Consider the following 12,027-nt stretch of genomic DNA (forward strand, 5'->3'; position numbering starts at 1 on the left):
GACTGTCCCTGTCAGGGGTGGGAGCCGTCCTGGCAATCACAACTTCCCAATTAAAACTCACTCAATTTTCCCTTTTTTATTCCCAAGGATTTTGTGGCTTTTTGGTGCCTGCTCAGGGCTGGCACAGGCAGCTAAAACTGAAATTTAAATATTTTACATCTATTTTGAAACTCTTACTCTTAAATCCTAGGTGGGATGCATGGGGGAAATGGGAATAGCTGAGGAGTTTGGAAGGAGCTGGGAGGATTTTGGAGGAAGTTCAGAGGGAACTGAAGAATTTGGAGGGAATCTGGGAAGGATTTTGGAGGAAGTTCAGAAGGAATTGAAGAATTTGGAGGGAATCTGGGAAGGATGTTTTGGAGGAAATTCGGAAGGAATGGAAGAATTTGGAGGGAATCTGGGGAGGATTTTGGAGGAAGTTCAGAAGGAATTGAAGAATTTGGAGGGAATCTGGGAAGGAATTTGGAAGGAATTACAGAATTTAAAGGGAATTTTTAAGGAACGGGGCACAGTTTGGAGGGAATTGGGAAAGACTTGCAGGGAAGCAGCAATACCTGCTTTTTATTCCCAAAATGGCCTCCAAGGATTCTGTGGCTTTTTGGTGCCTGCTCAGGGCTGGCGCAGGCAGCTAAAAATGAAATTTAAAAATTGTGCATCTATTTTGAGACTCTTTCTCTTGCTTTTGAATCCTAGGTGGGACGCATGGGAGAAATGGGAATAGCTGAGGAGTTTGGAAGGAGCTGGGAGGATTTTGGAGGAAATTCGGAAGGAATTGAAGAATTTGGAGGGAATCTGGGAAGGATTTTGGAGGAAGTTCAGAGGGAACTGAAGAATTTGGAGGGAATCTGGGGAGGATTTTGGAGGAAGTTCAGAAGGAATTGAAGAATTTGGAGGGAATCTGGGGAGGAATTTGGAAGGAATTACAGAATTTAAAGGAATTTTTAAGGAAGGAGGCACAGTTTGGAGGGAATTGGAAAAGATCGAAGGGAAGCAGTGAGACCAATGAATCCTTGGGGATGTGTTGGATCCCCACGCCTGGATGTGGATCCCACCTTTCTCCATGGAAAGCTGGAGCTGGCGGCACCTGGAATGTTCCAGGGCCAGCTGGGGTTTTTGCTGCAGGCTCTGACTGACACTGTCCCTCCCTGGGGACTTCCAGGTGCGGTGTCATTGTCCCCGGGTGATTTATGGGGATGTTTTCCACTGCTGGTGGCTCCAGGGGCCCCGAGGCGAGGGTCACCCTCGGGGCAGCATCCTGGGTGTCCTCCTGAGCTTCCTCCTGCCCTGTTTGCACAGGGGACAGGCCATAAATCACCCCCGGGCTGGAAAACCCAGAATGTCTGCAGAGAATCAGGGGGAAAAGTCCTGGGAGAGCAAAAAAAAACCCCAATCAACCCCCCAGCAGTGCCACTGTGTCCCCAAGTGCCACATCCACAGGGGTTTTAAATCCTTTCACCAATGGGGACTCCGCCATGCCCTGGGCAGCTGGGCCAGCCCTTTTTGGGGAAGGAATTGTCCCAAATCCAGCCTGAACCTCCCCTGGCCCAGCCTGGAGCTGTTTCCCCTTGTCCTTGTTCCCTGGGAGAAGAACCCGACCCTCACCTGGCTCAGACCTTTCATCCCCACCACGCTCTGGACCATCCGTGGCTGCGAAAAACGCCAATCGCTTGTTTTTTAAAGGTTTTAAAAGTTTAATCGTAATAAAATGGTTAAAAAGAATAGCAACACAATTAGAGTAATAACAATTTGGACAAATTGAACTAGGACAATATGAGACAATAAAAACAAAGAGTTATGGAGGTCTGGGTACCTTTTTTTGGGCATCACGAGCCCGAAAAAGGACCCCTGCTAACAAAGGGTTAACCCTTAAAAACAATAGCCTGTTGCTATTGTTTTTATATTATTTATATTTTATTTTATTTTATTTTATTTTATTTTATTTATATTATTTATGTTTTATATTTATATTCATATTATATATGAATATTTTATATTCATACACTTCATACGTGATGCATAAATTCCATTCAAACACAGGATTCTGTGTGGTCATCAGCAACTTCTCCCCTCTAATCCTAACAGCGCCTTCGAGGCAGGAAGAAGTCAATTTCTTCTGATAAGAAGGCAATAAATTCTCTTTCTCTGAAAGATTCAGGTGTCCTGTGGCTGCTATTTCACTGCAAGCCCTTTCTGTTAAACAAAGCATCTTACATAGCATTGTTTCTATTTTAACAATTTTTATAACCTAAAACTGTATTTAACACTGCTTAAGAGAATTAATACAGCATTACTTTCTAACACAACGCATAAAACATTCATTTTAGTATTTGCGAAAAGCCAGTCATAAAATACAATCATAAAATACATGCATTTTTCACAATGGCCAATATGGGGAATGGATTTGCAGGGAATTCTCCAAGCCTGGCAGAAGGCTCACACATTGTGATCTGTGTGCAAACCCTGAGACAAGAAATGCTGGCTTGGAAATGCCATGGAGCAGGACAGGCATTGCTGAGGGAGAGAAATGGAACTAGGAACAGGTTTTAAAGGATGGCCTTGCAAATAAGACTGGAGAAAGATTAAAAAGTAATTTTAGATGATTGGCTTTATAACATTTACAGCATGGTGTGGCAAAAACTGATAGGCGAAGAAATGCTTATAATGTGTTGTAATTAGGAAATAATTGGGATTTGATTGGGATGGTGTGAATGATAACATCTGTGTTGTCTCACCCTTCGCATAAGACTGAAAATGGAATAAAAATTTTTAAAATTTGTAAAGTTGTCCCATCTCTGGGTCAGAAAAGAGCTTAATCTGACTCTGTGTGTGTCACCCCTGTCCTCGCTGTCACCCCAGTCACACATGGCAGGGGGACGCTGACCGAGGTGACCGGCACGGCCCTGCCCACTGCCCTGGGCCCTGCAGGGCTGGGCTGGGAACCGGGCCAGAATCACCCCCCTGGAACGCCCGGGGCAGCTCCCATAAAAGCGCTGGGGAGCAGGAGCAGGATCCAGATCCAGGAGCAGGAGCAGGATCAGGACCCAGGAGCGCCATGGGGCCGAGCCGAGCGCTGCCACCGCTGCTGCTGCTGCTGCTGGGCCTGGGGCTGGCTGGAGCCTCCACGCCAGATCCACACGGATCCACGCTGGGACAGGATGGCACCGCGGTGTCCTCGTCCCCACCGGGGTCCCTGAGCTACGGGGACGTGGTGGCGGCGGCCGTGGAGCTGCTGAACGCCAGGGCCGTCAGTCCCTTCGTGCTGCGGCTGCGGGAGGCTCAGCCCCGGCCCGGCTGGGTGAGCGCTGGGCTTTGCCTTCCCAGGGCTGGGCACTGCTGGGTCCGGCCCTGCTCACGGTGGGGCTGTCCCGTTTTGGGGCTGACCCGTTCCAGGCTGGATTCCTGGGGCTGGTTGTGGGAGGGGGATGGATCCCTGATGGATCCTGTCCCCTTTCCCAGCCCTCAGACCTGCAGAGCCGGCAGGAGCTGAGCTTCACCCTGGAGGAAACCACGTGCAGGACACCGGGAACGGCCACCAGCAACTGCAAGAGCCGCTGGCTCGGGGTGAGGCTTCGTCCTGTGGGAACTGGGGATTATCCAGTGGGGAAACTGAGGCACGAGGGGGTTGGGCTGTCCTGTGTCCCCTCTGTGCCCCACAGGCTCTGACCTGGTGCCAGGGCTCCGCGTTCCTGGAGGGGCAGCAGCCCACGGTGGAGCTCTCCTGCGAGAAGGCCCCGGCCGCGGTGAGAAGGGGCTGCAATGGCTCCGTGTCCCCCGGGGGTCCCCAGGTCCCCTCCTCATCCCCCCCCTCCCCAAGTCTGACCCTGCTCTTTGTTTCCCCAGTTTGGCCAAGTCTGGAAGTCCAAGATCAAGGATTTCTTTGGCAAGGTCAAGCAGCGTTTCCAGGGCTTCTTCCAGTGCGGTCGGATCTGGATCCGGGACAGGCTCAACCTCAAGGCACCCAAACCCTGAGGGTGACACTGCTGTGTCCCCACCCTGTGTCCCCCCGGTGTTCCCACCCTGTGTCCCCACCCTGTGTCCCCTCTCTGTGTCCCCTCCCTGTGTCCCCTCCCTGTGTCCCCCTGTCCTCCTGTGTTCCCCTTCCCTCCTGTGTCCCTCCCTGTTCCCCCCTGTGTCCCCCCTGTGTCCCCTCCTGTGTCCCCTCCCGTCCTCCGTGTCCCCCTTTCTCCTGTGTCCCCCCTACCTGTGTCCTCCTTCCCCTGTGTCCCTCTGTGTCCCACCTGTCCCTCTGGTGTTTTTCCCCTCCTTCCCTCCCTGTGGTCCCTCCTGTGTACCTTCCCTGTGTCCCTTCCCTGCCAATAAAGGTCCCTGCATCACTCCTGGTGTCACCCTGAGTGTCCCTGTGCCCCAATGGGGACCCCCGAGTTCTCCCAGCCCCCCCAAATCCCCCCGTGCCCAGCCAGGGAGCTGTGAGAGCTGGGAACACCCTGGGGGTCGTGAGTGGGGCGCGCTCTCGGGGGCAGATCTGGGGTCCCCCCATCTCTCCAAGGCTGTGGAGGGGCAAAGGGACCCCCCTGCAGGTGCTGCCACCTCGGGGACCCCCCCGACAGCCCCATCCCAAATCCAGCTGCCTCCCGGCCGTGCCGTGGGTTCCCTGCCACTGTCACCACAAGGGGGACACGAGGATGGGGACGGTGCTGGTGACAGAACCCAGGAGCAGCTCCCCCAAAATGGGCACAACACGGGCACCACCGGGCTCTCCTCCCGGCACCGGCCCCTGCAGGGACTTGGAGCCCTGGGCTTGTCCTTCCCTGTCCCCAGAGGGTTTGTGGGGTCCCCACAGAGGGGTTTGTGGGGTACAGACCCACAGGAATATCGGGGGGACAGAGGGACACCTCCAGGGGGCTGCAGCCATGACCCTGCCCCAGCCGCTTTTGGGGCACAGGGGTCCCCGAGCCCCCCAATCTGCACCCACAATGTCCCTGTCCCAAACTGGGCCACCCTGGGGGTCCCCTCGGGACCTGAACCCCCCCTTGCAGCTCCCTGGAGGGCTCACAGTGTCCCCTGTGTCCCCTCCCCAGCTCCCTTTGCCATCGCTGCTGGCTGGGGGGGACAAGATGCAGTGGGGACAATGGCACCGCGGGGACAATGACTATGGGGACAGTGACACCCTGGGGATGACGGTGACCCCTTTTTTGGGTGGGCTCCTGGGGGCTCCCCAGAGCGAACCCATCCCTGTCCCCAGTCGGACCCCGCGTCCCCTTGAGGACGGAGCAGCCCCGTGTCCCGGCCGTGCCTCAGTTTCCCCGTGTGACAGCGACAGACAGGAGGACGCGGTGCCCGCACGGCCACTCCCGGTGGCTCCTTTATTGCTCAGCCCAGCCCCACGGAGCCCCTCAGGTGGACGTTGTACTTGATGCGGGGTCGGAAGCGCCGAACCTTCCTCAGGAAGCGCCCGAAGCGGCCGCGCTGGATCAGAACCGGCTGCCGGAGGGATGGGGGGCTCAGGGGGTGCGGGGGTGGGGGGCTCCCCCTTGGGAGCACAGCCGGGACCCCAGCCAGGGACCCCCGCAGCTGGAAACCCACCCAGGGCCCCGCGCCAGGGACCCATCCCCGGGATGCCACCCAGGATCCCATTCCAGGGACCCCATCCCCAGGATCCCACCCAGGACCCTGCACCAGGGGTATTCCCCACCCAGGACCCCGCACTAGGGACCCCCCCCAGAATCCTACCCAGGATCCCACACCAGGACTATTCCCCACCCAGGATCCCACCCAGGACCCCGCACCAGGGACCCCATTCAGCGACCCCAACCCCAGAATCCCACCCAGGATCCTGCACTAGGGACCCCACCCCCAGAATCTCACCCAGAACCCCACACCAGGGCTATTCCCCCCCCAGGACCCTGCACCAGGGACCCCATCCCCAGAATCCCACCCAGGATCCCACACCAGGGGTATTCCCCACCCAGGACCCCACACCAGGGACCCCATCCCCGGGATCCCACTCAGGACCCCACACCAGCGACACCACTCGTGTCCCCACACCAGGGACCCCCCACCTGGGACACTTGGCACCCCATATCCAGAATCCAACACTTGGGACCCCACTCGTGTCCCCAAGGCCAGACTCCACCCAGGACGCCCCACCTGGAACCCCCCACCCAGGGAGCTCCCCAGGACCCCCCACCCTCCTGTGGAGCCCCCACGGGGCAGCGGAGCCCTCGGGGTGTCCCTTTTGGGGGACGCGGGACCCTCAGGGACCCTCAGGGCCCCTCAGGGCCCTCCCCTCCCAGCCCGGCTCCCCCCGCTCACGTCGGAGGAGGCGTCGGAGCAGCTCAGGTCGATCTCGGGCGAGTCCTGCCGGAACTGCACCGGCCCCGAGCACTCCTTGATGGCCTGGGGGGACACGCGGTGTCAGCCGGGGATGGCAGCGGCCCCCCCACCTTCCTCCCGCTCCTCCTCCTCCTCCTCCTCACCCCGTTCTCCTTGAAGTCGCAGTCGTCGGGGTTGGCGCGGGCGCTGGCCGCGCACTCCGTCTCCATCATGCTGAAGTTGAGTTTCCGCAGAGAGCTCAGCTCCACGCCCTGCGGACACGCGTGGGGGGCAGGTGACAGCAGAGGGGTCAGCAATGGGGTGGCGCTGGGAGGGGGTCACCAGTGGGGTGGCAGTCACTGGTGTGGGCTCAGGGCCGGTACTGAGAGGTGAACAAGGGGGGGATCATGAGGGGTGTGCGATAAATGGGGGGACACGAGTGGGGGGCACTCACGACTGGGGTCGGCACTGTGCACCCCGAGTGGGGGGACAGGAATTGGGGTCCTGGTCACAAATAGGGGGTCCCGGTGGGTGATGCTCACTCATGGTTGGCACTGTGCACCCCGAGTGGGGTACCGCGAGTGGGGGACAGGAACGGGGGTCATGGTCACAAACAGGGGGTCCCGGGTGGGATCGCACTGTGCACCCCGATGGTGGGGGGGACAGGAATTGGGGTCATGATCACAAATGGGGGTCACCAGTGGGTGACTTGGGTCGGCACCGTGCACCCCAGGTAGTGAGTGGGGAGACAGGAATTGGGGTCATGGGGGGGTGCACAAATGGGGGGTCCCGGTGGGTGAACTTACGCATTGGCACTGTGCACCCCGAGTGGGGTACCACGAGTGGGGGGACAGGAATTGGGGTCACGGTCACAAATAGGGGGTCCGGGGTGGGAGGCACTCACGAGTGGGATACTGTGAGTGGGGGACAGGAATTGGGGTCCTGGGCGGGGGTCACAAATAGGGGGTCCCGAGTGGGTGACACTCACTCACGGGTCGGCACTGTGCACCCCGAGTGGGGGGACAGGAATTGGGGTCCTGGTCACAAATAGGGGGTCCCGGGTGGGGGGCACTCCGCGGGGTGGGCTGGGCAGCCCCGATCAGGCCCCACGAGCGGGGTGGGGGTGTCACCCGTGGGAGGGGGGGTCCCGGGTGGGGGGCACTCACCGGGCCGGGCTCGGGCTCCGCGCTGAGCAGCCTGAAGGCGTTCTGCACCTCGGGCTCTTGGTTGTAGGAATCCACGGCCTGCGCCAGCGCCTCGGTGTACGAGAGGGGCGCCGGGGCGGGGAGGGCGCAGGCGCCCCCCAGCACCGCCAGCAGCAGCAGCACCCACGGGCTCGCCATCGCTGTCCCCACGGCCACCCCCGCGCCCCTTTTATCCCCCACGGGAGGCTGGGGACCCGCCCGGCCCCAAGCCGCAGAGCGGCCGTTCTTTTGGGGGGGCCCCCGTGTGTCCCCGTGATGGGCGGTGGCCTCCGAACCCCTCGGGGGCTTTGGGGGCCGGGACCTTTCGGGTGGTGACACGTTGCCCGTGTCAGGTGGGTGCCCGCGGGGTTGCACAAGCCCAGAGTTGCCCCATCGCTGTTGCCCAAGCCGAGGGTGCCCCCAAACTGTCACCCCCCCAAACTGTCACCCCCACACACGCACAGGTCCGAGCCCGACATCTCTTTATTGCGGCTCCGCTGGGGACAGGGGGCGGCGGGACGCGCTGGGAGGGGGCCGAGGCCGCGGAGGGGGCCCCGAGGATGATGATGAGGAGGATGAGGAGGATGAGGATGATGAGTGACCTGGGTTGGTGCCAGGGGAGCGGCGCTGGGCGCTGTCACCGGGCTGCTGCTGCGGGGAGAAATAAAGGGGAGATTTCACTCCAGAGCCAAGAAACCCCCCCGAAGTGATGGGGACGCGTGTCCAGCCCCGGGATGCGCTCCCGGAGCCCTCACCGGCTCCCGGCCGCACTCCACCATCGAGAGCGGCACGTCGGGCAGGAAGGTGAACACGGACACCTGGGCCGAGCAGCGCTGCACCTGCGGACACAGCGGCCTCAGCACGCCGGGAACCCCCCGATGCCCGCCTTCGGGGCTCCCGCTCCCCGCTCACCCTGCCCGGGCGGCCCCGGCAGCCGCGGGGGTCCGGGGCGGCCTTGGGGCACGGCGGCTGCCGCGCCGTGAAGTTGATGCTGAAGTGGGTCCCCCAGTCGAAGCTCTGCCGGGAGAGAAGCTCCGTGGGGCCCCGCACGGGATGGTGCGGGATCCCGGAGCACCCCCGCACCCTTTTCCTACCGTCCGGGCCACTCCGAGCAGCCGCAGCAGCCGCAGCTCCTGCCCGTGCGTCTCCAGCACGGATCGTGCCAGCTCGCGGGGCGCGGGCACGGCCGGGGGCACGGCCGGGGGCACGGCAGCGCCCGCCGCCCCCAGCAGCAGCGGCAGCAGCAGCGGCAGCGCCATGAGCCCGCGATGAGCCCCGGGCCGGGCTCGGGGCCCCCGGCTGCGGCTGCGGGGTAAACAGCGGCCCCATCCCGTGCCGCGGGAGGGGATCGGCTTCCCGCTGTTTGCCTTGGCCCGGTGCCGCGGGGGAGCGCGCCTGGACCTGCAGGGGATGCGGCGATGCTGGAGCTCGGCGGGGCCGATCCCCCTCCGAGGCCCCTTCTCTGTGCCTGCTCCCAGCTCCTCGGAACGCGGCTCCTACCGCGATCCTGCTCCTGCCGAGCCCCTGCCCTGTGCCTGCTCCTCGGAACGCGGCTCCTACCGAGCCCCTGCCCTGTGCCCGCTCCCAGCTCCTCGGAGCGCTGCTCCTGCCGAGCCCCTGCCCTGTGCCCGCTCCCAGCTCCCTGGAACGCGGCTCCTGCCGAGATCCTGCTCCTGCCGAGCCCCTGCCCTGTGCCCGCTCCCAGCTCCCTGGAACGCGGCATTACCGAGATCCTTCCCTGTGCCCGCTCCTCGGAACGCGGCATTACCGAGATCCTTCCCTGTGCCCGCTCCCAGCTCCTCGGAGCGCTGCTCCTACCGAGATCCTGCTCCTGCCGAGCCCCTGCCCTGTGCCCGCTCCCAGCTCCTCGGAGCGCTGCTCCTGCCGAGCCCCTTCCCTGTGCCCGCTCCCAGCTCCCTGGAACGCGGCATTACCGAGATCCTTCCCTGTGCCCGCTCCTCGGAACGCGGCTCCTACCGAGCCCCTTCCCTGTGCCCGCTCCTCGGAACGCGGCATTACCGAGATCCTTCCCTGTGCCCGCTCCCAGCTCCCTGGAACGCTGCTCCCACCGAGATCCTGCTCCTCCCGAGCCCGGAGCCACAGCAGCCTCCTGCTTCCCACTGAGAGAAGAACCAGGAGCCCCCTGCCCTCTCCCAGCTTCTTTACACCATTTTGGGTTTTTAATATCCCTCTCACCCTGCTCAGATTCACCCAAACGCCCCATGCTCAGGTTTTCCTTGGATTCAGGAACACAGGGTTTACTGAGGACTGCACTGTGTGCATCCTGCTCTCCCAGTTTGCCTTCCTCGGGTGAGCAAGTCTTGTTACCCCAAAATTCAGGATTTTCCTGTTGCCTTTGGAGCTAGGAGCTCTCCTCACTCCTTGCTGCATCCACAATGGAAAAACAAAGAAATCCCTGGTGAAGGAATCCTGGGAAGCACATCTGGGAGACACCTGAGCCTCCCTCTGGCAGCCCTGGGGCCATGGACAGCCCTGGGCCCAGGGCAGCTGCTGCTCCTCCAAAGGTCTTTGTTCCAATATTCCCATTGCTACGGACACAAGGCCCAGGTGGGAGGGAAAGGGATAATGGAACACCAGGAGAGCAGCTCACCAGAGCCTCCTCTGCCCGTGAAAAACATTGGGAGGGGTCCTGGAGAAGAGAAGATGCCACAGGCAACAACTTCATTCTGATCGTGTTTTTTCTTATTTTTCCTTTTTAAAGTTTGAGCAGCACAGAAAAGTCCAAAGGATTCCCATTGCTGGGAAGCCAGATGTGGGGGAAATGGATATGTCCTGACAGATCACATGGATACCCAGATATGCTCATTATAGACCCTAAAATATACACAGTACCCCAATATAGACATCCACATGTACAGCCAGAGTCAGTCCTGGGGATGTGGGAGCAGGAGATGGGGGGCACATCCCGCTCCTGCCAGCCCAGGAACACCGGGATGGGCACGGGGAGTGCCCACACCCCTGGCCCTGCTGCCCCGGGGCACATCCCGCTCCTGCCAGCCTGGAACACCGGGATGGGCACGGGGAGAGCCCACAGCCCTGGCACTGCTGCCCGGGGGCACATCCCGCTCCTGCCAGCCTGGAACACCGGGATGGGCACGGGAAGGGGAGAGCCCACATCCCTGGCCCTGCTGCCCGGGGGCACATCCCGCTCCTGCCAGCCTGGAACACCGGGATGGGCACGGGGAGAGCCCACATCCCTGGCACTGCTGCCTGGGGGCACATCCCGCTCCTGCCAGCCCGGGAACACTGGGATGGGCACAGGGAGAGCCCACATCCCTGGCACTGCTGCCCGGGGGCACAGCCCGCTCCTGCCAGCCCTGGAACACCGGGATGGGCACAGGGAGAGCCCACACCCCTGGCACTGCTGCCCGGGGGCACATCCTGCTCCTGCCAGCCCAGGAACACCGGGATGGGCACGGGAATGGGAGAGCCCACACCCCTGGCACTGCTGCCCGGGGGCACATCCTGCTCCTGCCAGCCCGGGAACACCGGGATGGGCACGGGAAGGGGAGAGCCCACACCCCTGGCTCTGCTGCCCGGGGGCACATCCCGCTCCTGCCAGCCTGGAACACTGGGATGGGCACAGGGGGAGAGCCCACACCCCTGGCCCTGCTGCCCGGGGGCACATCCCGCTCCTGCCAGCCCTGGAACACCGGGATGGGCACGGGGAGAGCCCACACCCCTGGCACTGCTGCCCGGGGGCACATCCTGCTCCTGCCAGCCCGGGAACACCGGGATGGGGCTGGGAAGGGGAGAGCCCACACCCCTGGCCCTGCTGCCCGGGGGCACATCCCGCTCCTGCCACCCCTGGAACAAAGGGATGGGCACGGGGAGAGCCCACACCCCTGGCCCTGCTCCCCGGGGCACATCCCGCTCCTGCCAGCCCGGGAACAGCAGGATGGGCACAGGGGAGAGCCCACACCCCTGGCCCTGCTGCCCGGGGGCACATCCCGCTCCTGCCAGCCCGGGAACACTGGGATGGGCACGGGAATGGGAGTACCCACACCCTGCTGCCCGGGGGCACATCCCACTCCTGCCAGCCCTGGAACACCGGGATGGGCACAGGGGGAGAGCCCACACCCCTGGCACTGCTGCCCGGGGGCACATCCTGCTCCTGCCAGCCCTGGAACACCGGGATGGGCACAGGGGGAGAGCCCACAGCCCTGGCCCTGCTGCCCGGGGGCACATCCCGCTCCTGCCAGCCCGGGAACACCGGGATGGGCACGGGAAGGGGAGAGCCCACACCCCTGGCACTGCTGCCCGGGGGCACATCCCGCTCCTGCCAGCCCGGGAACACCGGGATGGGCATGGGGAGAGCCCACAGCCCTGGCACTGCTGCCCGGGGGCACATCCCGCTCCTGCCAGCCCGGGAACACCGGGATGGGCACGGGAAGGGGAGAGCCCACACCCCTGGCACTGCTGCCCGGGGGCACATCCCGCTCCTGCCAGCCCGGGAACACCGGGATGGGCACGGGGAGAGCCCACAGCCCTGGCACTGCTGCCCGGGGGCACATCCTGCTCCTGCCAGCCCAGGAACAGTGGGATGGGC

At 62.2% G+C, this 12,027-nt stretch overlaps 2 protein-coding genes across 2 annotated transcripts; both read right to left on the reverse strand.

Annotated features, from left to right (window-relative positions):
- Positions 1 to 5,295: 5,295 nt before the first annotated feature.
- CAMP (cathelicidin antimicrobial peptide) lies at positions 5,296 to 7,617 on the reverse strand. The gene is made up of 4 exons (XM_064703256.1): positions 7,440 to 7,617; positions 6,438 to 6,545; positions 6,274 to 6,357; positions 5,296 to 5,442 (listed from the first exon to the last, which is right to left on the reverse strand). The coding sequence occupies exons 1-4, from the start codon at positions 7,614 to 7,616 to the stop codon at positions 5,332 to 5,334; spliced, it is 480 nt and encodes a 159-aa protein (XP_064559326.1). The 5' UTR covers position 7,617; the 3' UTR covers positions 5,296 to 5,331.
- A 320-nt stretch (positions 7,618 to 7,937) lies between these two features.
- Positions 7,938 to 9,000, reverse strand: LOC135442988 (phosphatidylinositol 4,5-bisphosphate 5-phosphatase A-like). The gene is made up of 4 exons (XM_064703255.1): positions 8,552 to 9,000; positions 8,370 to 8,474; positions 8,213 to 8,296; positions 7,938 to 8,108 (listed from the first exon to the last, which is right to left on the reverse strand). Exons 1-4 carry the CDS (start codon positions 8,714 to 8,716, stop codon positions 7,941 to 7,943), a joined length of 522 nt encoding a protein of 173 aa, XP_064559325.1. The 5' UTR covers positions 8,717 to 9,000; the 3' UTR covers positions 7,938 to 7,940.
- Between the last annotated feature and the right edge of the window lie 3,027 nt (positions 9,001 to 12,027).

Source organism: Zonotrichia leucophrys, chromosome 2 (genome assembly GCF_028769735.1).
Source record: "Zonotrichia leucophrys gambelii isolate GWCS_2022_RI chromosome 2, RI_Zleu_2.0, whole genome shotgun sequence".
In the NCBI taxonomy this organism is placed as follows: Eukaryota; Metazoa; Chordata; class Aves; order Passeriformes; family Passerellidae; genus Zonotrichia; species Zonotrichia leucophrys.